This window comes from Pseudorca crassidens, chromosome 2, assembly GCF_039906515.1.
Source record: "Pseudorca crassidens isolate mPseCra1 chromosome 2, mPseCra1.hap1, whole genome shotgun sequence".
Lineage (NCBI taxonomy): Eukaryota > Metazoa > Chordata > Mammalia > Artiodactyla > Delphinidae > Pseudorca > Pseudorca crassidens.
Window position 1 is genome coordinate 4386875 of NC_090297.1, and position 23168 is coordinate 4410042.

The 23168-nt window shown below is 63.8% G+C and overlaps 4 protein-coding genes across 6 annotated transcripts in view; 2 read left to right on the top strand and 2 right to left on the bottom strand.

Annotated features, from left to right (window-relative positions):
• The window catches only part of RNF207 (ring finger protein 207), a 196406-nt gene that overhangs the window by 25874 nt on the left and 147364 nt on the right, over positions 1 to 23168 (top strand). The gene's annotated exons all lie outside the window — the stretch shown is intronic.
• Positions 1429 to 6282, top strand: HES3 (hes family bHLH transcription factor 3). Of its 2 annotated transcripts, XM_067711288.1 has the most exons (4): positions 1429 to 1641; positions 4947 to 5042; positions 5145 to 5226; positions 5602 to 6282. In XM_067711288.1, the coding sequence occupies exons 2-4, from the start codon at positions 4962 to 4964 to the stop codon at positions 5973 to 5975; spliced, it is 537 nt and encodes a 178-aa protein (XP_067567389.1). In that variant the 5' UTR covers positions 1429 to 1641; positions 4947 to 4961; the 3' UTR covers positions 5976 to 6282. The 2 variants fall into 2 exon arrangements, with proteins under 2 accessions (XP_067567389.1, XP_067567398.1); XM_067711297.1 differs by lacking the exon at positions 1429 to 1641 and having other exon boundaries at positions 3199 to 5042.
• GPR153 (G protein-coupled receptor 153) lies at positions 7802 to 18842 on the bottom strand. Of its 2 annotated transcripts, XM_067718338.1 has the most exons (7): positions 18696 to 18831; positions 17107 to 17211; positions 14383 to 14823; positions 13623 to 14052; positions 11698 to 11890; positions 10913 to 11097; positions 7802 to 10455 (listed from the first exon to the last, which is right to left on the bottom strand). In XM_067718338.1, the coding sequence occupies exons 3-7, from the start codon at positions 14736 to 14738 to the stop codon at positions 9781 to 9783; spliced, it is 1839 nt and encodes a 612-aa protein (XP_067574439.1). In that variant the 5' UTR covers positions 14739 to 14823; positions 17107 to 17211; positions 18696 to 18831; the 3' UTR covers positions 7802 to 9780. The 2 variants fall into 2 exon arrangements, with proteins under 2 accessions (XP_067574439.1, XP_067574449.1); XM_067718348.1 differs by lacking the exon at positions 17107 to 17211 and having other exon boundaries at positions 18696 to 18842.
• The window catches only part of ACOT7 (acyl-CoA thioesterase 7), a 90793-nt gene continuing 89546 nt past the window's right edge, over positions 21922 to 23168 (bottom strand). The window contains exon 9 of the mRNA XM_067718361.1: positions 21922 to 22331. Within this exon, the coding sequence (XP_067574462.1) occupies positions 22233 to 22331 (99 nt within the window). The 3' untranslated portion in view covers positions 21922 to 22232. The remainder of the gene's footprint in view (positions 22332 to 23168) is intronic.

Genomic DNA, 23168 nt, shown 5'->3' on the forward strand with positions numbered 1-23168 from the left:
TTCCATTTTTTCCCCTCTAAATAAGCATTTGAATGTGTTTTGTTCTAGGAGCTGTGAGGCAAGCACAAAGGGAACCCTTTCTCATGCAGGAAGTTCCCTCTCTAGGGCCTCCCCTCCCCGCCCCCCAATCCAGCCATCCACCCACCAGCTGAGGTGGCTTTCCATCCTGGGCCCAAGTGGGGATCCCTCTTGTTTTAAAAAGCCGTCAGAACCATGTTGACTTTTCCAAGTTAAGCTGCAGGCTGAGGTGAAATTAGGCTCCCTTTTCTCAAACAGGGTTGCTTTACGGAGAAAGAGGAAATGCAGGAAGGGGGAATGCTGCAGAGCAAGCAGGAGAAGGGGCAAGGATGGGTGTTAGCCAAGCAGCTCCACCCACACCAGCTTCCCAGGATGAAGGGCTGGCTCCTGTCCAAGCCTGACACCAAGTAGGAAACAGCTCTGGAACTCTGCCTCTCCCTCCTCCCTGATGGTGGGTGACCTCCTGGGACTCCTTGTCACTCACAGGCCTCTGCCCCATCCACTTCCCACGTGGAGGCCAGGAGGGGCCTGTCCAGTGTGGCTGCAGCTTGCTCTGATCCTCCGAAAGCTGTTTTTTCTTCCCCTCCTCTGGTCATTCCCCACTCCAGGCATGAAAGCACCCCCCACCCCCCCACCCCCGTCTGGTAAATGACTCTCGTAATTTATGAGCAGATCAGCCCAACGTGCATAAGTCATATGTGCACAAAGGGGCCGGGTAAATATTTAAAGATTAGAGCCAGCTGGGGAGAAGCACAAAAGGCTGGGACAGTGAGGGTCTCCCAGAATTCACTCTCTCTGAGCTGGGCCAGCCCGGTTCAGTGTTGATGCCCTCACCGGAGTCCCAGCCTTTGTCCCCTGGAGGGCCCTTGGCTGCCGGGCTATTCGGAGTCCTAACCCAGCCAAAGAGAGTTAAACAATCGCAGCCTCTCCAACCCCATGTGGAGACAATCGGCTGAGTCATTTCTGAGCTTTTGCCGTGTCCCAATAGTTAATTACACGGAGCAATCGCTTCATTCCATTTAGAAGTGCATCCTGGAGGCGGAGGCACATTTCTCCCTCCAGTCACTGCACAGGCAGTGGCCTCCGCAGCACCTAACAGCTCGGGTAGCTTTAAATGCCTGGGGGCTGCAGGAAGGCAGGGGTTCCCATCCAGGGCCTGCATCGTTCTGTAATGTTCTTTCTTTTACCAAAGTCAAGAAAACCAAATGGAGGAACAGAGGGCAAAAGGCACAGGTCACTGTGGGCCTTAAATTCCCCAGCCTGAGGAAGCCACGCGCTTTGAGTAGCCCTGGAAGCCCCCAGAGCTCTCCTGAGTTATAGAAGGAATTTTTCCTGAATGAGCAGAGGGCAGCCTGTGTCCCCCCAGCGCTCTGCCTGGACCTGTGCTCCTTTCCAAGCCCCCTGGGAACCCCAGAGGCTAAAGATGGAAAGGGAGTCGGTGGCCTACATCCCGGCTTGCGTAAGCCGGGTTTCTAAGTTGGTCCATGCCCTTGCCGGCTGCCCGAGAGCGCTTGGTCCTGCTTGCCCTCAGAGAGGACGAGGTGAACCCGCAGCCGCTCCCCCTACGTCGGTAAAACGCCTCCCCAGCCTCTGCACGCGCCCTCGGAGCCCAGCCTGCCTAGGGTGTGTAGGATGCCCAGACGCAAAACTTGCAAACAGACCTGGGGGTCCCTAGCCTAGGTCTCCGAGCAGGATCTCGGTGGAGACTCCGGTCTTTTCCAATGATCTTGCCAAATGCAAAAATCTGCCTTTAACTTACTGGGGGTATCGGCTGCCCAGAAGACTAACCCGAATTGGGGGTAAAGGGTGGCGAGGGTGGCGAGGAAACTGTCTCTGAAGGTGGGTAAAAGGTAAGATGGAATTTGCACAGAGATCCCTTTCAGCCTTGAGTCCCGCGCGACCCTCGGCCAGCTGGAGGCGACGAACGCGCCAAGGTGGCTGTTTGTGGTGAGGGAGCCGAGCGAGGACCCGGGCCAGCCCGGAAGGTGGGGGAGGGGATCGGCCTAGGTGGGGAGACACCAGCTGAGGACCTGCCAGAGGGGGAGGGGCGCAGCGGGCAGTGCCGGGGTGGGGGTCGGGGGCAGCGGAGGCGGAGGCCCATTAAGCCGGCAGGGGCGGAGCTTGACAGCCCGAATTCCTCCCGGGCCGCCCGGGCCGACCTCGCCTGCCGCAGCCAAAGCAGAACATTGCGAATTAGCGCATTTTGCGGTCAATTTTCCACTGCTTAAGAAACACTAAGCCACCCACGTGAGCGGCCCCACCCAGAGCGGCCGGGATCTCGGGACACGGGCTCGAGAGGGGTGGTGGCCCTAGGAGCTGCGGGGGCCAGGGTGCAGGCGGGGGCGTCTCGCGGGCCCCTTTATTGCGGCCCGAACTCTGGAGAGGGGGCGGGCCCGGCGCCCCCGCTGTGGGCCGCGAGAGCTGCGCCGAGGGCCATTGGTTTGCTAATAACGCCGGAGTTGAAAGGCGCGGGCGGCGGTTTATGGGGAGGGATCATAATTAGAGGACAAATTGCCCGGCTGCCCGTGCGGCTCGAGAGCTGGACGGGGATGAGGGGGACCGCCCGAGCGAGGCGCGCGCCCAGCCTCCCTGCAGATGTGCAGCAGCTGGAAGCCCGCGCGCGGCAGGGCGCCCGGAGTTTGGTTCCGAGGGGTCGGGCGGGGGCGCGGCTTTGTGGGGCCGGCACAATGCCCTTAACACTCGGCTGCCCCCTTTGTGCCCGGCCTCGCCGCCCGCCCGCCCCGCGGCGCCTTTGTACCGCGCCGCCACCGCCCCAAGCCGGAGCGAACCCGCGGAAGCCACTCGGGGCTGGCCGGCCCCGGCGCTTCAAAGCCGCCCGGCGCGTGCCAGCGCCCGCAGTCCCGCCGCGGCCCCGCCACCCGCCCTGGGCCGGGCCCGGCCCGGATCTGACCGGCGGGCCCTGCGGCCGGGGCGAAAGAACACTTTGGAGCCGCTGTCTCCGACGCTTCCGCCTGAAAGGAGGGGGGGGGAGCGATTCTCCACGCTGCTTGGCGCCTGGGAACGCCACTGCCGGGCAGGGGGCCCATCAATACCCCGAGCGGGGGTGGATGGGTAAGAGGATGGAGCTGGGGCCCACCAAGGACCCAGCAACTTCCCCTCCCCCCCCACTGGGACCCCCGCAAGGGCCAGTTCGTTCAGTCTTCGGCAGCAGGGCTCCACTGCCGAACTTTTGGGTCCTTGCGACTTCCACAGCGCCCTCACAAGCGGCGCTAGGGGCCGCATGTTCACTGAGGCCAAGGGAACTCAGTAAAGGGAGCTGTGTAGGTTTGAACCCAGGGACTCCCGCAGACGTCAGTTGTCCCGTCCCTCCCAGCTCCTGGAGCCCAGCCTCCTGAAGCCCAAGCAGGGACTGCACCGGAGTCCTGTTATAGGGCCTAGCGGGTCGGGGGGCAGGTGTCTCCTCCTCTGAGCTCCTTGGGTCTTCAGCCACAGCCTGAATAGTGAAAAGGGGTTGACATCCCGGACCTCCAAACGTGCAGAACGGTGCTCTCCGCAGATGCTCAGTGGTCTTCACCACCACCTCCCATTTGTTGGGACCCAGAGAAGGCCAACGGGCAGGGGTGGGGGGAATAAACTCCTAGGCCTTCCCTGTGAGGGAAAGGTCCTCAGAGCCTGAGTTTTCCAGTCTGCAAACTCAGGACTGGGGGTGGGGGAGGCCTTTCTGACTGCCCTGGCCCGAGGCTGCCTGCAGCTTGCCCTCCAGTTTGAAGAGTGTGGGTTGGGTCCTAACAGGGCCGGAGGGCCCCTGAGCCCAGACTGAACCCCGACGCAGGACGGCTCCCAGTCCCGAGGCCCCAAGGAGGAGGCTGGCTGTGGCCCCGCGGGCGGGCTGCATGCTTTAATGGGACACATGTTGCTGCTTGGCCCCCGCGGGCCTGCTCTGCACCTGGCCTTGAGTGGCCACAGGCAGAAAATTGCTGCATTGTCCCGACATTAGGGCGAGTAATGTGGCATCGCCGGCGCGGCCCGAGCGTGAAGCCGGCAGAAAGGCCTCGCTGGCGGCTGCTCCCTGCCTCCGCGTCTTCATCAGGCCCGAGGAGGCCCGGTGCTCAGTCATAGTCATTAGTGGGTCTTGCAGCCATCTGGGCCCATGGACCTCTCCCAGTGGGCTTGGTGGTGAGGCCCAGAACTTAGGGAGACTGGGACGGGAGGGGATGGGCGTGGGAAGGAATTCCAGACTCAGGCAGTGGTGAGGGTGAGAGGGAGAAAGGAAAGACTGAGAGGACCTCCCTGGTGGCGCAGTGGTTAAGAATCCGCCTGCCAGTGCAGGGGATACGGGTTTGGTCCCTGGTCCGGGAAGATCCCACATGCAACTAGGAGCAACTAGGCCCGTGAGCCACAACTACTGAGCCTGTGTGCCGCAACTACTGAAGCCCGCGCGCCTAGAGCCCGTGCTCCCCAACAAGAGAAGCCACCGCAATGAGAAGCCCGCGCACCGCAACGAAGAGTAGCCCCCGCTCACCGCAACTAGAGAGAGCCCGTGCGCAGCAACGAAGACCCAACGCAGACAAAAAAAAAAAAAAAAAGGAAAGACTGAGAAAGGGTAAAGGTGGTCCCTCAGGAGGGAGGAGGGGTCCTGGAGGTGAGGCCTGGACTAAGGGAAGAGAAGAGGCAGAGGGAGGTGGCAAACTTCCCAGTTTGTCCCTCTCTCATCCCCTCCCCCTGGGGGTTCCACAAGTCCAGGACCGCCTCATTGACATGTAAACGAGGTGCCCCTATAAAGGCGGTGCCGCCTCCAGTGGTCTCCGCTACGACAACATGGGCACTGAGTCCGAGACCCAGGGCAGCTCTGGCGGCCCCGCCGGCAACTTCCGCAAGGTCTGGGGTCCTGAGGGCTGCGGGGGTGAGGGGTGAGGCAGAGCGCGAGAGGGCCAAGGCCCTGCCCTCTAACTGCTGCTCACCCACAGATCTCCAAGCCGCTGATGGAGAAGAAGCGACGGGCGCGCATTAATGTGTCGCTGGAGCAGCTCAGATCGTTGCTAGAGAAACACTACTCGCACCAGGTGAGAAAGGGGACTCGTTGGAGGTAAGGGATGATACGGTCCCCAGCCTCATCCGCTCCAGCCCAGGCTGCGGTGCTAAGAGCCCTTTCCACGGATCCCCAGATCCGGAAACGCAAGTTGGAGAAGGCAGACATACTGGAGCTGAGCGTCAAGTACATGAAAAGCCTTCAGAACTCGGTGCAAGGTAGCGGGATGGCTTGGGGAGTCGGGCGAAGAGGCGGGGGAACTTGTGGGGTCAGAGCCACGGAGTCTACAAGGCCAGATAAAGGAGGGATGGACGGAGAAGAACTGCTCAGGGCAGTGGGCAGCTGAGTGACAAGGGGGCCCCATATTGCTGTGAGTGGGCAGGCAGCAAAAGCCCGGCTGGCTGTGGAGTTGTAATCCGGGTGGGCGAAGGTCTGGACCCGGGAAGGGGGGAGCGGGTTCGGGCTGACTCCCCTCCCTTCTCTTCCCTCCCTCCACACTTCTCCCCTCCCTTGCTCTCTCCTCTCTCTCTCTTTCCTTTCCTCCTCCTCTCCCCTCCTTTCCGCATTTCTCTCATCCGCTCCCCTCCCCCCAGGGCTCTGGCCGGTCCCCAGCGGAGCCGAGTACCCGTCGGGCTTCCGCGGCTGTCTACCGGGCGTTAGCCAACTTCTGCGGCGCGAAGAGGAGGGCGGCGACGGTCTGCGCTGCCCCCTGGCGCACGAGCGCGCGGGTGGCAGCACCATGGACAGCGCCAGTTCCGGCCCCGAGGCGCCCGCGCGGCGCGGCCCCGGCGCCCCCCCAGTTTGGGTCCCTGCTCCGGCCGCCGCCGGCTCGCGGTCCCCGCCACCCCGGCTCCTCTTCTCTGGAGGTCTCCCCGGTCAGTCCACCGGCATCCCCGCGCCGCAGTCGGCGTCTCGCCGCTTCGCCGAGAGCCCGGGGCCGGGGCTGCGTTTGTGGCGGCCCTGGTGAGGATCAGGTACGGCCTCGGACTCACAGAGGCCCTCGTCTGGCCTGGGGACGCAGAGACTGTTTTGGACGGCCGGAACTCCGGTCATCGGTTCTGGTCCCGGGACGGGGTGGCCGGGAGGGTGCCGCGTCTCTTCGAACTCGGGGAAATACACGAAGCTACGATTGGACCGGGTTCTGCGCGTCTAGGCATAACCCACCCCCCACCCCAGCCCTACCCACTTAGGCCGGACCCGCTTTCTCCTCCTCCCACCTTCCAGTGGGGCTGGGAGTGGGTGTCCCGGGCTGCGCCCCTTTCCCAGGGCCCCTGGCGGGCAGCTCGTTCCCGCCCCGCGGCCGCGCCGCGGTGGGAAGGTCGCCGGCCGCAGCAGCACAGAGCGGACCCCTCGCAGCGAGGAGAATCGCTGCCCCGCCCCTGCCCATTCAGCCGGCCAGGGACGCCCGGTTCCCACCGGCACAAAGCGCGCCAGGCCCCGCCCCCCCAGCAAGGGGCCCCCATCCCATCCCCATCCTGGACCCACTCGGCTTCCAGGGATCCCCACCCCCTCCGCACGCGGCGCGGCCCACCCGCTGGCGCACGCTCCTAAGTCTGCCCTCTCGGAAGCCCCCTCCTTAGCGACCCTGCCCAGCGCCCGCTCAGCGCTGTGGCCCCGCCCGGTAAGATGCTCCACCTACCGCCCCGGCCACCCGACGCTTGGCTCCGCACGGCTTCTGGTAGGGACCCCGCGCACTGTCGCACCAACTTGGGGGCTGCTAGGGCACACCCCGGCTCCTCTCAAGGGAGAGTTCACTTCTCCCCACTTGGAAAAGACCCCGGCCCCGCAGAGCCCCCGACTCCGGACCTCTGGGGCCTCCAGGGAGCCCACCACCCTTGACAACCCTGGGAGTGCTGTGCGACGGTTTACTCGTCTGAAAATGAGGTCATTGCTGTGCCCGGACTCGAACCCGGGGCTCCCGGCGGGGAAGCCTGGGGGTGGAGGACAGGGACCCTGCCCTGAGCCCAGGAAGAGATCCTAGCACCTCCTCCCACCAGCTTGAAATTCAAAATAAGAACAGTGCGAACTTCTGAAATGGGTATAAAGAGGCCATGAAGGTTCTAATTTCTCCCGTGATGCCTACTTAGGTGAATCTTTTTGAACTACCAACATCAACTTTGTATAAAACGTTTCTCATTTTGGGCTGCCCCTGCCTTGCCGTGTGCTAAACCCGTCCTGGTCAGACCGCGGGGAGAGGGCGACCTAGCTCCCCTACCGCACCACCCAGCGGGCTCTCCGGTGCTGGGGCGGGGCTCCTGCAGTGGTGGTCCCGGGGCGGCCTCTCGGGTCTCAACTTCCCGACACTAATCCTTCTGCAGGCCACCAGGCTCCTGCCGGCCACCAGGTGGCGATCTTACATCGCGGACCCAGGGCACGTCCTCCGAATTCCAACCCAGGCTGGTGGGCGGGTCAACCGGCACAATGGGTCCTCCTCCCCTAGGCACAGCTCCAACTGCTCTGCCTTTCTCGCCCTCCAGAATCAGCCTCACTGGGATTAGTGGTCCCTGAAGCCAAACCTGGGCAGGGGCTGCCATCTGCACTCATAGGTCATCTCCGCCCTTTATTAGGGCTTTGGAACCCACCAGGCCGCTCCATCCTGCTGCTGCCCCAGGTCTGACTCACTCGCTGGGTGGGGCCGCTGGATTTGCCTAGAGAAAGGGGCAAGTCCAACCCAAAGGAAGGGTGCACTAGCGGAGGAATTCAGGACCCAGAGGGAGAGACGTTTAGGGGCAGCTGGCCAGCGGTGCTGTTAGGTTCTAAGTGTTTCCATGAAATCGGCCTCGGATTGCCTGGTGCAAATCATAGGAAGTTTTTATTCGATTCTGTACAGAAGATAAATGCTCAGTTGTCCAAAAAAACTACAAACGGATCCCTGGCTCTGGGCTGGGTGGTGGTATGAAGACAGAGCTCCCTCCACAGTGAACCCAGGGTCAAGCTGCTCTTCAGGGCAGCAAACAGGCCTGGAGGCAAGACAAAGTGAGAGAGGGAGCCCCACGCTCCGGGGGCCTCTGCTTGGGGTCCTCCCTCCTCTTTAATAATTTTGTAAAAACCAGGACTGGAGGGACTTCAGGGGACCACGCCTCCCTGCAAGTATTGCCGTTGGATATGAAGTACACAGATTGGATATGAAAACCCAAGGTGACCAATCGGCCGGCGGGGGTGGGGAACGGTGGCTAACTGGCTGCCTCTGCCCCCACATCACGTTGGTCCTTGAAGGCACAGCAGCGTTGGCGAGGCAGGCCTCCCATGGCTGAGGCTGGACCGGAGGCCCCTGCCTTACTCACCTGTGGCCAGCTCCTCCCGCCAAGTTACCCCACAGCCAGAGACCGAAGGGGCCTCTGAGGGTGAGACAGAGCTGCGTAGTCCCCCCTGTTCTCCCGGCTCCCAGAGGCCTCTCTGGAGCTGGGACCCTGTCTGGAGGGTGAGGAGACAGGCTTGGCCACCTGAGGGGCAGAGGCAGTGCTGCAATTCCAGGGTGCAGAGTAGGAGGGGAGAGGGGGTAGACCAGCTCCTTGCGGGCCCTGGAACCCCCTCCAGATCTTCACATGGAGGGGCCACTGCAGGGAGGCAGGGGGTGGAATGAGACAGTCTTTGCATTCACCCCGGCCCCTCCAGCTCAAAGTCCACAGCTATTCCTGGGCTTCTCCTTAGCCTGAGTCGAGGGTCTTCCTCCACGCAAGACCCAGCAGGCCCTCCCAAGGGCCCATGGCCAAGCCCCGGCCCGCAAGAGGTCTGCCCAGCATGGAGAGCAAAAGAAGACCTCTGCCCCAGGGTGGAGGAAGACTCTTACCAGGGACCAGGCCTTGAACCCAGAAGCTGCGAGGCCTCTGAGGCAAGATCCCTTCCTGGCCAGACCTGCACAGGTTGGGGGTTGGCACCAGGAGAAGGAAGCCCGCTCCCCCTTTGCTTCAGTTTTCTCCACCACGTACCCACGACCTTCGTGGTGGGAGTCACAGAGGTGGCTGACGTGTTGTGCATAGGCAATGGAGGCACAGTGATGAGGGTGGGATGCTAACAGCGGCCAAGGCGGGTGTGTGCCAATGGTGATGGTGCGAGAGTGTTGTGCTTTAGCTTGGCTGGGGAGAGTTCTCAAGGGGGCCAGGGGCACTAAGTGTGGGAGGCCTCAGGCTTGGGGGCCACGCCAGGCCCCTGAAAACTGAGCCCCACAAGGGACCCATGGAGGGTCCTCCACTACTCACTCCCTGTCCCCTCGGTGGTGGCCGGGGCACACAGACCAGGAGACTTGACCAGACAGTCCTGAGAGCTAACATGGTCACCTGCTCCTCCCAGATGCGGAAACCAAGGCAGAACAAGTCAGCAGGGGGACCTGCTCAGAGAACTTGGTTTGGGCTCTGAAGACCCCTGTGCTTACAGACCCTCTGTACCCCACCCCCTGAGGTGTGACAGTTGCAGTGCAGAGTGGGAAGTGGCTGCAGTCTGCTGGCTCCTGCAGGGCTGGGCTTTGTTCCGTCCGGCGGTAGCCAGCTGCCCCGTCCGGAGCCCGCCTTTTCCCAAGCCCCAGCCTCACTCTGCCCAGAGGCTGGTCCGTGCCCAGTGTGGTCGTCCGGGGCGGGCGTTGCCCCTCCAGGCAATGGCCGCTTCCCGGGCGGCACACAGCCGCCGCCCCGTCAGGGCTAGCGCAAGTCCAGGCGCCGCCGGCGGCCTCAGCGTAGCCTGCCCCGAGCCTGGGCCGGGTTAGGATGGCATCTTTGGTGCTTTGGCCCCGTGGGTGGCCCGGCCCGCCTGGAGACTTGGGGAGGCGCCGGCGGGCCCTAAGACGCCGAACCCATCGAGTCCGAGTGCAGCGTGACGTAGCCCGACGACTCCGAGGGCGAGCTCAAGAAGCTGCTGATGCTGCCGCCGCCGCCGCCCGCCGCGCGCAGGCCCCCGGGTTCGCCCCACGACGCGCTCAGGCCGGTCCGCAGGGTCCTGGAATGCGCGTGTGCGGCCGGGCGCGGCCCGGGGCTCCGTTGCGCGCCGCCGCCGCCGCCGCCAGGGGGCGCCGCGTCCCCGCCGGGCTGGGCGCCGTCGCGGGGCAGGGCGCGGACGGGGAAGGGCCCCGGCGAGGCGGGCTGGCGGCGCAGGGCCTGTGGCTCCCGCTCGAAGGCGGTCAGCGCGAAGGCGTCGGGCAGCAGCGAGGCCGAGGCGCAGCGGGCGCCGGGCCCGGCGCGGCGGCGCGGGCTGCCGGGGGGCGAGCCGGGAGCGAGGCGCGGGCCGTCGTCCAGGGCCGGGGGACGCAGCGACAGCAGGCTCTCGGCCGAGCGACGGCGCGGGCGGAAGGGGGGCGCGTCCTCCGCCAGCAGGCCGCCGCGGCGCCGGTCGGGCCCGCCAGGCAGCACCAGGGCGGCCAGGTCCTCGCCAGAGCCCCAGCGCGGTAGGAACGTGGGCAGCGGAACGGCGGCCCACACGTCCGCGTCATCGTGGGAGAAGCGTCGCGTGGGCGGGACCTGTCAGGACCAAGGGGTTAACCCGGGCTGCCCTCCTGGAAAAGGGGGGCCTAGCCTCCCCTCACCGGGCAGGGCCGCCTGAGGTCAGGGACCAGGCCTGGTCCAGGGCACCCTGGTTTAGAGCTGTGAGATTTGGGGCAAGTGACAATCTCTTCAAACCTCAGTGTTGTCATCTGTAGCTTGGGTCAGCTGGGGAGAAGTCCCTTTGAGTAGGGTGCTGAGCCCCAAGGAAACAACACAGGCACCAAATGGACCATCCTCCTAGAGCACCAGCGAACTTGGCCACAGGGGCTGGGGTGCCGCCCATGGGTCCACCTGCACAGGCTCTGTGACCTGGGGCCAGCCCGTCTTGGGAGGATGAAAGCCAGCCCCAGGAGCTGTGGCAGGCGTGAGATGAGCTCAGAGAGGAAAGGCCTTGGAGAGGCATATTTGCATCTCCAGCCCTGGCTGTCCCTACCTGCAGGTACTGCATCTTGTCCTCCTGCAAGGGCCGCAGAGGGTAGAACTGGGGCAGGTCCCCCTCCAGGGCAGAGAGCTCATACTTGGCCGTCCTGTCCAGGGCCACAAAGTCACCCCCATAGCTGTAGTCCAGGGAGCGGTCCAACACTAGGTCTGGGGGGATGCCACCTTCCAGGCTGGTTTCTGCAGGGCGGGGCAGAAGCTTAGGGCCGTGGAAACTTGGGGGCATCCAGGAATGGGTCCCAGGGACCCCCAGAGACACGCAGTGCTGGTGGGCTGGTTAACAGAAAAGGAGAAGGGCGGGGTCCTCTATTCAGATCCTGACTCTGCCACCTTTTAGTTGAGGGCCTGGGGAAGTCACAGACCCTGAGCCAGTTTCCTCCTCTATGGGGGTGAGAACCAAATAGACACAAGGAGCTGACACTGCCTGCCAGGTGGCAAGGGCTCAGCCCAGGTCACATCACTGCTGCTGGCAGGGAGACAGGACCGGTCTACCGGAGCCCCGGGGCAGTTCGCCAGGACCCCTAAGGTTGGAAGCTCCAAGAAACACAATCAGGCTGCAGTCCACAGCCACTCTGCTAACAGAACGTCTGATCAACTGGAACCCTGGGGCGGCCAAGCCATACAGGGGAAGGCCCCGTGTGACACCAGGCTTGAGTCCTTGCGGGGTTTAAGAACCTTTGGGGTAGAACAAGGGGGCTCTGACAGCTGTTATCCCGCGGACCCCCAGTGACCTCACCCAGGCGCCACTCTCCCTGGGGGGCATGCTCAGACCGTCCTCACCGTCACCCGAGTCCTCGTCGTTGGCCATGAGGGCCATGCACTTCTCCCAGACAGCCTTGAGGTCAGCGCGGTAGCGGTCGCAGGCCCAGAGGAATACGGGCAGCAGCAGGGCCTGGGTCACTGAGCACCAGAGCACACACAGTGCCATCCAGGGCGCCGAGGCGTCAGCCCACAGGCTGCTGAAGCTCACCACCTGTGGGCACAGGGCTGGGCCTGGCACCCGGCAGGACCCCCATCACCCAGCTTCCCTTCCCGGCCTCAGTTCTCCCACCTGTGGGGCAGGTCTGACTGCCCACCTGCCGGAGGCGGGGGAGGGGGAGACAGAGGGGGAGGGGGAGACGGACAAAGCCCTGGGGTTTTGGGCAGGAAAGAGACAGAGTGTGAGGGGAGAAGTCCCTGCCCACCGACAGCCGCTGGTGTCAAGATGAACAGTCACAGCCCCATGTGTGCAGAGCCCTTCACAGTGCAGCAGGTAGCACTGGGCACGGCCTCCCTCATTTCACCCGTGACCGCCCAAGGAGGAGAAGGCGTGGATTACCAGCCCCTTTTTGAGAGCCAGGTCTCGAGTCTCCCAGTTCAGGGACCTTTCTACCATCCCTGCTGCTCCATGGCTAGTGGCCTCCTTGGCCCTGCCCCTACTCTGAGGGTCTAGACCTCAGACCCCAGAGGTCTAGAATCAAAGTAGTTTCTGGGGGTCAGAGGATCCAACCAGGTGGCCTTTGGGTCACCGCCTAGGGACGCCTCATTCCTCTGCTCCCAGGAGAGTTCATTCCCCCACTGAGTGACATAACTATTCCTCTTTCAGAGCAGAAGTGGGCATGATGCAGACATCATGTTGGTTCTTCCATGCGAGCTGTGTGACCCTCAGAAAGATGCTAAACCTCTCTGGGGTTCAGTTTCCTCATCTGTGAAATGGGCCAAGAACACCCCACAGGGTGAGGTAAAGATTCCAGACACCATACCAGGCCGGCAGCAAGGAGTGGGTTCCACAAACGGCCCTGAAGAGAAGCTGGGGGGCCCTTCCCCCACTGCTGTTCCCGTCTGGCTCTGCAATTTCACACACACATCTTCCCTCTATCATCAAAGGACTGGGGACACCAGGCCCCACTGCACACAGGAGGACTCTACCTGGGGGGTACCTGGCCCACTGAGGGTGGGGCAGAAGGTCACCCCTGACTATGAGGCTGCCACACCACCTGTCACCTTCTGGAGCTTGGGTCCTGCGATGACTCCCTGCCCAGCTGCTAGGATGAAGCCTCTATCTGGTCCTTGCCCCTAGACCCTTCCCTGTCCAGCTCCATAGCCTTCAGGGGCAGGGCTGGAGCCCTATCAGTGGGAGGGCTTGTCTTTGAGTCCAGACGTCATTCTTGGGCTAGGCCTGGGGCATAGCCTCACAGACAGGACCCCAGGCAGCCTCGGGGGACCTTGGACCCTTGCTGGCAGGGTCTTCAGACCAGCCCTCACCTTGACCTTCCTCAGCTCCTGGGATCAAGTCCAACTCCCCAGCACATATTCAAGGCCTTCCCTGCCTCCCGATTCAGGATCAAAGCCAGTTCTGCCACACTAAATCCCTCCTCTGTCCAGCCTGGGACCTGGACCCACCAGAAAGCCTGTGGCGTGTCACCCCACCTTCCATACCCTCTGCATCAAATGGGTCTCACTCAGGTCAGGAAAGTCCCCTGCCGTGTGACAAAAGACCCTGGTCTCTGCAGCCACCTGACGTGGGTTCAGATCCCACCATGGATGCCCTGACTTTAGGCGGGTCATTTGACCTCTCTGAAGTTCAGTTTCCACCTCTGTAAAATGGGGATGATGATGATGCCTCCTGAAAAGATCGGGTGTGAGGATTCAACCACCTAACGCCTGGAGCACGCCCAGCCCCAGGGCTGTCCCAGAGCCCACGTCCCCCCGCCAGGCTCACCCACCAGCACAGGGAAGCCCATGAGGCAGTCGTATATGACGACGATGGTGGCCACCAGGCCGGTGATCTGCAGCGAGGTCCTGGCGGGCTCGGAGCCGTCGATGGAGGAGCGGCGCTTGCCCTGTGCGTCCTCCACCACGATGGTGGGCACGGTGAAGGCGTGGCGGTCGGCCCGGCGCCCCACCTGCACCGCCAGCGTCTGGAAGAGGGCGATGGCCGTGCAGACCACGCCCATGGCCACGCTGCCGCCCACCAGCAGCAGGAAGCAGACGCCGAAGCCCAGGCCAATCTCAGCCACGATGAAGTGGCAGCCGTGGGTGTAGAAGCGCTCGCTCGTGTCGTGCCAGCCGACGGCAGGCAGTGCCGACAGGATGAAGGACACCATCCAGATGCCCATGACCGTGTGCACTGCCTGCTTCTTGGCGTTGCTTAGCCTGGCATGGGGCGGGGGCAGGACAGAGGGACCTGGCGTCACTCAAAGGGTCTCTCCAGAGGCCCCTGGGGACCGGCAGAGGGTCCTCAACTGCCCCAGCCCCGCAGTCAGCACATCGTCACGTGTCCTTCTCACCGAGCCCTTCTGCACTGGACACTGTACGCACCCACGTACACCTACACGCGCTCGTCCCTGCAACTCCAGCACAGCATGGGTGCGGCACACCGCACAGGGACCCTGTCCCCACACCGAGGGTACCTGCGCGCTCAGGCACCCACGTCCCCCTCTCCAAGGACACCAGATGTTCAGGCGCACACGCCCAGGAACTCACCGGTAGTTGACGGGCCAGCGGACCATCCACATGCGGTGGTAGGAGAGGGAGGTGACGGAGAAGCAGGTGGCCAGGGTGAGGGTGTAGAAGGTGGAGACGAAGACCTTGCAGAGGCCCTCGTTCCATTCGTAGTCGGGGCGCTGGCGCCGCAGCTGCACCACAGCGTAGGTGGCGATGGGCACGGCCACGTTGAGCATGTGGGTGGCCGCGAGCATGCACAGCAGGAACTCCAGGGGCTTCCACTTCTTCTGCTTGGCCCCCACGCTGAGGATGCCCCACGCGTTGGCCAGCAGGGAGAGGCCTCCGCAGGCCAGCCAGCCCACCGCGCTGCCAGGCAGCCGCCGCTCATCACTCATGGTGCAGATGGGAGCTGGCCGGCGGCTGGGACATCCTCCTCAAGCCAGGCCTCAGCTCCGAGCAGCAGCCCTCACACGTGGCGGCCTGGGGACACCAGGGACCGTGAGGATGTGCAGTGGGTTCGGGGGGAGCCAAAGAGCTCTCAGGGACTCTCCCTTGGGCTCTGGCAGTGAAGCTCCTGGGGCTCTTGGGAGTGCGAGATAGAGGGGGTCCCCTCATGCTCCATTGCCTGTCTGGTCCTGGCTTGGGCTGGGCCGCTTCGCCCTCCTCTGCCCTCTATGGAACCTCCTGGCTCCCAGGGGGTGTATACAGGGGTGCTCAATAAGTGCACATCCCCTCACCTCCACCTACTCCTGGTCAAGGTGCGGCACCTAGGCTTCCTTCCAGGCCGCCTGCATCCTCAGGGAAGCCGCCAGGCCGGGCCCAGGTGGGCGCTGTGCCGCGTGTGTACCTGGTCCTGTCCCAGAACCAGCCCTCTCACCATCAAACTCCCCAAATCCTCACGCAGCCCACGCGAGGCACCCCCAGTGCATGCTGGGGGCCCTCACTTTCATTGGTCCCACTTCCTTTGGCCAATGAGGACATGCCTGGAGGATGAGTGCCCTGAACCTCCCCTGTAAGGAAGGGATGCTCTGGGGGCCACTCTCGTGCCCACCTTGGGAAAGGGCGGCCTGCTTTACCCAGGTCAGCCCCCAGCAGGCCTTCCGTGGCCGTGCACGCCTGGCAGGCCCTGGCACTACCCCGGGCTGGGGGGTACACTAAGCTCTAGTGTACTAGCCATGTGGCCCCAGTAAAGTCCCTGCACCCACGTCCTACTCTGAAACGGGGACGATGAGGCTTCCTCCAGGGGGAGGCTGGGGTGGACAGACGCCGCATCTCTAGCGCCTGGGGCGGGCCCGGCTGCTTGGGATGCCGCAGGCAGCATGGGACAGTAGCTGGTCCAGGGACCAGAACCTGCCCCCGAGGACAGCCTGTGGATAGGTAGGAACCAGGGACCTAGGACGCGGGGCAGGAGGCACGTGTTGGGGAGCCGCCCCATCCTGCCAGTGGGCCTGGCGGTGAGTCCCCCAGCTTCCCAGCTCGGTGCGTCCCTGCGCAGAGCACTGGCCGGTCCCTCTGACGTGAGGCACCCCACAGCAGGCCCCTCTGGCCACAGCCTGGAGCAGGTGGCGTGGGGGACAAGTGCAGTGCTCAGTGCAGGTCTACTATGTACGCTGCCTACACTTGGGCCTTCTCACCCTCTAGCCTGTGTAATCTCATTGGCTGCAAATTTGTTGCCCCCAACACTTATGGGCACCACTGAACCAGACACAGCCACGTGATCCTTCAGGGACTGTCTCCAGCTTGGGGTGGACAGGCCATTGCAGGCCCCTGGCGCTCAGGACAGGGGAAGTGACACCTCCCAGCCTGCTGCCAGGCTCCCCTGCTTGTCTCGTGCAGGGTGTGGCCTGAGCCCCACGGACACCGAAGGATCTCTTGAGTCCTGATGGGTGTCATTCATCTCTGTGCCCCTGCAGTGGGCCTGTCCAGGCCCCTGACCCACAGGAGGAGTCTAATCTGGACCACACCAGTGCCCACTAAGGGCCTTTTAGCGGGGGCTGGGGGACTTCTGGGGCCAGGGAACTTCCTTCCCAAACATTAGGCTTCTGCTCGCAAAGCTGCCGCCCCTTCCCCACCCCAGACCCAGCGTGGGGGGTGAGGTGGCCCTGCTGAACCCTCCACCAGCCGTTCTGCTGTCCAGCAAGCCTCCTTGACTTCAGCATACAGAGGCCACTCGGTGTGGGGTGAAGAGCTGTTAGACTCCAGCTTTAGCTCCCCAGCCAGTCACGTGACTCAGCTGGGCCTCAGTTTTCTCATCTGTACGTAGACATGATAGTCCCTATCTGCCTCGAGAAGTGTGTGGGTAGCCGGTAAGCTATGCCAGAGAAAGCGCTTAGAATGGAGCCAGGCACGCAGTAAGTGCTCAATAAATGCTTGCCACGTAGATGTCTGTACCAAAGACCTCCCTGCTCACTGAGCTACGCTGTCTCTTCAAGACACTGAGCTCAGAGGTGTGCACGAGCCTTAGACCTGCAGGCAGACGCACAGTCACCCCAGCCAGAACCTGGGACAGCCCAGCTTGGAGGGTAATGAGGCTACACACAGCCAGGTGGGGTGTCTGGCAGCCCACCAGGGGTCCAGAGCGGGCAGAGGCTTACATTATCGAATAGAAAACCGGATTTGGCATGCACGTGGCGGGCTGCCATCTATTTCTACTTGCATCGCGCCGCCTTGGCCGTCAGATTGGGAGGCCTTCCCTCAGAAGCCCAAGCAGGCAGGCTGTCTGACTCTTGTGACCCTGCGCCTGGCCCAGCCCACACTGCCCACCTGTTGATTGCTGGTCCAGAGTGGTAGGGAAGGTGCCACAGGCTGCCACTGGTACAACCCTTCCTGGTGCCGGTTCTTCCCTGAGTCTAGCCGAGCAGTGTCTCACTGCAGGGAAAGGCCCTAGGTCTGTGTGGGCAGGAGAATGTGCCCTACAAGTAGAGGGAGGAGGCAATCCTCCTTCGAACAGGCACACTCCCCTCAGTTCACACCCCCAGTGATCTTGTCTGAAGGACTGCCATCGTTCCCATTTTACAGATGGTTAAGGGGAGGTAACCAAGCTCTTAGGTTCCCGAGCCAGGATCCAAACTCCACTCGCCTGACATCAAAATCCTGATGTCTGAAACATTAAAATGCTCAGAAACTTGGCATTTTTTTGTTCCTTGAGCTGAGGTTGTCTTTCTGGGCCTCTGCCCCTGCAAGATGGGTCCTACTGTCCCCACAATGCAGATGGGAACACTGAGGCTCAGAGCCCAGTGCAGCACAGGGAGGAAGTATGGAGGCGGCTTTATGGACTCCTGAGCGTGGTGGTCCTGCGATGGGGGAGGAGTGTCACCGGGGTGGGGTGGAGAGCAAGGTCTCCAAATGCAGAGTGAGAGGGGGCTGGCTCTGCGGAAACAAGGAGACCCCCTTCTTCCAGGCTGGTGACACCTTCTGTTCATTCTCAATCACAGGGAGCAGGGGACACTAGGGTCCAGGCCCCAACACTCCAGGGGTGTTACCGCCCCCTATTGGGAAGTTTCTCCCGCAGCCCACTCAGGCTCCGCAGCATTTCAGGACTGGGCTTCCCGCTCCACCTGGATCCCGGAGACGCTCCCTGCCACCCCCCGCGCGCCCCCAGGACACCGCATTGCAGGCTGCAGGTGTGGCGGACCTGGGACCCACCGGACTCTCTCCGCAGGGTCTGCGGGCGGGGCTCCGGCGTGACGTCGCGGCCCCGGGCCAATGAGGCCCCACGGCCCCCGGGCTCTATTGCGCAACAAAGAGAACCCAGAACTTGAAAGGATTCCCGGGCTCAGGCTGCCGCCCCCAAGCTGCTCTCCGCCGGCGCCGCTACCCATCAGTCCCGCAGGGCCCTGCTCGGCCGCCGCCCAGGGCGGAGCTCTCGACGAGTAGCCTCCACATCTCCGCCACGCTCGCCCTCCACCCTCGCGGTCTCCGCTCCTCTGTCCTCCGATCCCCCGCCCGGCCAGGCGCGCGGTCCTGCTCCAGCGGGGCCCCCAGCTCTGCCCAGCCCCGAGGGCGCGTCCGAGCGTCGGCCGCGAGCCGAACGCTGACGGGACTGCGGTCCCGGACGCCTCCCGAGTTACGCTGGGCAGGGGTGGGCCCAGGACCCCCAGAGCGGCCATCCCCGCCCCCTGAAAGCAAGCCCCCCGGGGCGGCGCTGCCAGGCTCAGAAGAAGGGGCGGACCCCGGGGAAGTTACCCCGAAGGTCCCCAAGTTGGGGGGAGGGGTGCGCAGCCTTAAGCGGAGCCCGCGGCCTTCGGACAGACCCCGTGACCGACCAACCACGGACAGCCCCTCCCTGCCCAAAGTCCTCCCGCCGGGGGTCCCCTGCCCTGCCGCCCCCGGGCTAGGGCGGCGGCGCTCACCCTGCATTCGGGCGCCCGGGGCTCCAGCTCGCTGCTCCCGCCTCCGGCTCCGGCTGCGGCTCCCGCGCCCCCGAGCCGAGCGCGGGCCGCCGGGGACCGCGTGGGTGGCCGGCGGCGGAGCGGCCAGCGGGCCGGGGCATCCTGGCGGCGGCCGCCCGTGGCCTGCGCGTTCCGCTCGGCTCGGCCCCTCCGCCCCTCCCTCCCTCCGTCCCTCTCTCTCTCCCTCCCTCCCTCTCTCCTCCCTTCGCGCCGCCGCCGCCGCCGCGCTCCGATCCCGCCGCTCGGCTGGCTGCGCCCGGGCGGCCGGGGGCGGGGGGCGGAGCAGGGCGCCGGCCTCCGAGGGCGTCTCCACACCGCCTCTCGGACCGCCCAGCCCCTCCCCTCGGAGACGCGGCCCGCCGCGTGTGTCTGTGTGTCTGCCGCGCGTTTGTCTCGTACCCGCGGGGGCGCGCCCTCCGCATCCGCGCCTCCCGGCCGAAGACCCCTAGGGAGGGCGGCGCCTCTCGCGACGCCTGGATCAAGCTTGGGCCTCTCGCTGCCGACTCGGGTCTGTCCATACTCCCGACGCTGGCTGCGAGCCTCCTGGGGAAGACCTAGGCCAGGGGGGCCTGGGGCAGGAATGGACAGTGGGGACTTAGGGCCGGCGGTGGGGGAATCAGTGAGGCCTTCCTGAAGGAAGTCACATCTAAGGTGAACTATAGGGGCGGGGCGTAAGGAGGACTTGGGGGCCCTGAGGACTGGTGGCCTCTAGAAATTGGGGAGTCGTTTATGGGGGGGAGCCAGGGCAGGAAGAGGTGAGGTTGGGTCAGCTAAGGATTCAGACTTACCCTCGGGCCTTTGGGGGGGCGGGGGTTCCACCGCGGGAACCAAGTGAATGGACCACTGGGCTGCCTGCTGGGTGGTTGTCCCTCCCCCCATGGGCTCCGAAGTGTTCTCTGTGAAGCTGAGACCACGACCAGGCAGCTGGGAGAGGCCAGGACCTGCGACCTGACACCCCTGGCCCTCTCTCTTCCCTCCCTCAGGAGCTTGCCCTCCACTTAGCACTCCTAGCAGGGCACAGGCTGTCGTCACCTCTAGGCTAGGTGGGGAAACCCATTAGTCCCCTTGATGGGGTTCTCTGGAGACCCAAGTCACAAGAGAGAGTGGCCTCTGGCATCCTGGCCTCCCATCCAGTCAGAGGATCCTGCCTGCCTCTTCTAGAAAGCCAGGGACCACACACACCCGGGACGAAAGGCCTCTGGAGTCACACTGTCCTGCCCCACAACCGGGAGCACCCACGAGTGCCCAGCCCTGTGTCTGGAGGAAGGCGGGCATCTGCTCGGGACTGGACTCAACAAAATGCAGCCAGTGCTGCCTGTACCACTCCATAGCCTGGCTTCTGTGCCCACCTACACCATCTCCTCCACACCCCAGAAACAGCTGGGGAGTTAGAAGCAGCTTTTAGGGGGCCCAGAGTGAGTCTTGGGATCAGGTTTGTTTTTTGTTTTTTTTTTGACCGTGCTGCACGGCACGTGGGATCTTAGTTCCCCGACCAGGGATCAAACCCGCACCCACTGCATTGGAAGCGTGGAGTCTTAACCACTAGACTGCCAGGGAAGTCCCCAGGATCAGTCTCAGACAAAAGTCAAAGTGTTCGTGTAGCAAAGGTTCCACAATGAAGCAGAGCTGGTGAATGGCGAGTCCTGGGCCATGCGCTCCCTGTGTGTGGCTTCTGGGTGGTCAGGGCCCCTGATGAGCTCTCCGTGGACAGGCCAGCTCCCTGCCCATGTGACCCTGGTTGTAAATAGGGCATCAGCAGTAGGAGGCTGACACAGGGTAGCTGGTAGTCAAGTGTGGCATTTCTAAGGCAAACAGGCAATCCAGCCATCCAGAGCATGGGCCAGGCCGCTGCCCAGCTGGCAGAAGGCAGCCTGCCCCACGCCTGTGGCCCCAAGTGCACCTCCACGAGCGAGCCCAGCTCACCACGGCCGCCTGTACTAGTGCCCCTGCCCCTGGCTTAGCTGGCTCTGGGGGCAGGTGGGAGATTAGCTTCCGATGGCCACCGTGGGGAGCCCCAGGGCCCAGGCACTTTGGGGCCGGCTCGCCTCCGCACCACTCCCTGCCCAGGGCACTGCCTATAGCCTTCAGGAAGTTGGCACAGGGTGTGGGTGGAGCTGGGGAGGCTGAGGCAGCCTCCAGGGGGCCGGGGGGCAGGGTGGGGCTGCCGTGGCCTCCTGTGGTCTGTTCCCCACCACTGCTCCCAAGCAGGAAATAACCCCGTCAGCCAGGACTGGGGCCCGAGACGGATTCCGGAGGTCCTGGCAGGCGTTTCTGCACATCTGGAGCCACGTTCTCTCTGTCGGGGCCCGAGGGAGCCCTGCGTGAGGCCGTAGTTGTTGGTGGCCAGTTTCATCCCCAGGCTTCGGGGACCAGCCTGGGTCAGGAGCGTTCCCCTAGGCGATGGTGACTGCCAGTGCTTGGTGCAGGGGCCCTTCTCAGCTGGGGCTGGGGCTGGGGGGCTGGGGGGCTGGAGTGGCCTTGGCCGCGTATCTGCCCTGAGGCTGCTGGACCAGGTGCACACACACAGCCTCATACTTCACATGTGCGCACACACGTGTGCAGAGACAGGGATGCCGACACACGTGCACACGCGTGCACGCGCGCGTGCACACACACACACACACACACACACACACACTGCCCCTCGGACCCCCACCCCACGAGCCTTCCCAGTAATGCCCCTGCCCGAGTGGCTGGGGGTTCCCACATCGGGCACAGGGGCCCTGGCACCAGCTGGGGAGGCTCCCTCCAGCAGGATCCCTGCCTCTTGCTCCGAGGTGTCTCAGCTGCCTCCAGGGAGCAGAGGCCAGGCCCAGGGCAGGCCTGCCCCATGCTGAGCTGTGGTCTGGTCTGGCTGAGCCCGGCTCTTTCTGCCCAGCTCCTTGCCTGAGTCCTCACAAAAGCACCCCAGCCCCCATGGACAGGAAGGCCAGTGGGACACTGGTTGGGGCCTCAGAGCCAGGACACGGAACCAGGGCCCAGGAGGGGGTTGAAGGGTGGGAAGGGAGGAAGGGGTGCTCTCTCTCTGTCCAGCAAGCTGTCGGGCAAACACAAGTGGGCGCCGCTGTGCCCAAGGTTCTGGGGTACGTGCAGGTACAGGCACCGGGGGGTGGCCCTGAGGAAGGGGGGGACCCGTGGGAGCCCACAGCCCCCAACACCCCGGGGAGAGCAGCCGCCCAGACCAAGGTCCAGCCAAACAGCAGCTTTATTAGCGATGCTGGGCTCTCCATACCGCACAGCGCGCGCCCCAGCGTCCCCCAGGGCTTCCAGGGAGCGCGCTGGGGCGTCGGGACAATACTGTGGAGCACTTACACGGGGATGATATAAATAAAGCTTTGGTGTATAGGTTTCCAGGAGAGGTGAACACAGGTTAACACTGCGAGACGAATACTTCACACAACACCAGCTGTCACGTGAACTGGGGTTTTGGCCAAGGGGTAACTTCTAAATGATGAGACGCTGGGGGCTGCTCCAGGCCCCAGCGGTAGGAGGGGGCGTCTAGGGCTGAGGCTCCGCTTGACCCTGTCGTTTTGCCTTCATCTGCAGGTACCGCCCTTTGCCTTCCTCAAAGCGCTTCTTCTCGTCCTCAGTCTCGGGCTGTGGACCACACACAGAGAAGCAGGCAGGTTAGAGAACCTGTGACTGCAGCGGAGCCTGGGCCCTGCCCCGCCCCGGCCCTCCCCGAGGGCACAGAGAAGCCCGCCCAGGCCCCATCTTCCTGACAGCCCACAGCGAGCATCCCTCCCCGTGTCACCTTCCACAGCAGGCCGAATCCTGAGCCCAGCGCCATTTTGGTAATGAACTTCAGCTGAAAATGCAGTTGATGATGAAGCGCGGGAGGGGAGGCCTAAAGCAGAGCCCAGCCAGGGCAAGGAAGAGGAGGATCCCCCACGTTTGCGCCACTCCCAGGGAGCGCCAGCTGCTGTCCGCCTCTGCCCCGAAGGGAAGTGGGGACAAGCACCGTGCTGGCTGGGTGACCTTGAGAAGGCCACCTTACCAGGAGCGAGCGACCACACTGTGGGCAGCGAGTCCTGGCCAGCACAGACGCCTAGGAAGTGGCACCTGGTGTCCTCTTCACCTCTTCTCTGCTGCTTCCTTCCTCTGAGCAACCTAAGAAGCCAGGTCCCCGAGTGACCAGGGGACTTGGCCAAGGGCTGGGTCTTGCCCAGGGCAGTCCCGGCTTGTGCCTGCCGACCCAGCAGGATGGCGAACGGTGCCCCCTCTCACTCTTGAGAGTGGCCTGGCCTGGCCGCTAAGTGGTGTGGCCCTGGCCAGAGAGGTCCACTGCGGCAGCATCAGGGGGTCACTTCCCAAGGCCCCATCTCCCGCCCCCCAGGGCCAGCGATTCGGGCTTAAAGAGCTGTGCGAATTCCTCTGGGACGACACTGCCTTGCGACACTTTGAAGGCGTCTGAAAGCCAAAGAAATGGGGCAG

Excerpts from the sequence above, each read along its gene's own strand:
- GPR153 (XM_067718348.1), bottom strand. The coding sequence starts at position 14,738 with ATGAGTGATGAGCGGCGGCTGCCTGGCAGCGCGGTGGGCTGGCTGGCC. Across the intron at positions 11,098-11,697 it reads CGACGAGGACTCGGGTGACG|AAACCAGCCTGGAAGGTGGC; the intron begins GTGAGGACGGTC and ends CCCGCCCTGCAG. Across the intron at positions 10,456-10,912 it reads ACAAGATGCAGTACCTGCAG|GTCCCGCCCACGCGACGCTT; the intron begins GTAGGGACAGCC and ends TGGTCCTGACAG.
- HES3 (XM_067711288.1), top strand. The coding sequence starts at position 4,962 with ATGGAGAAGAAGCGACGGGCGCGCATTAATGTGTCGCTGGAGCAGCTC. Across the intron at positions 5,043-5,144 it reads AGAAACACTACTCGCACCAG|ATCCGGAAACGCAAGTTGGA; the intron begins GTGAGAAAGGGG and ends ACGGATCCCCAG. Across the intron at positions 5,227-5,601 it reads CCTTCAGAACTCGGTGCAAG|GGCTCTGGCCGGTCCCCAGC; the intron begins GTAGCGGGATGG and ends CCCTCCCCCCAG.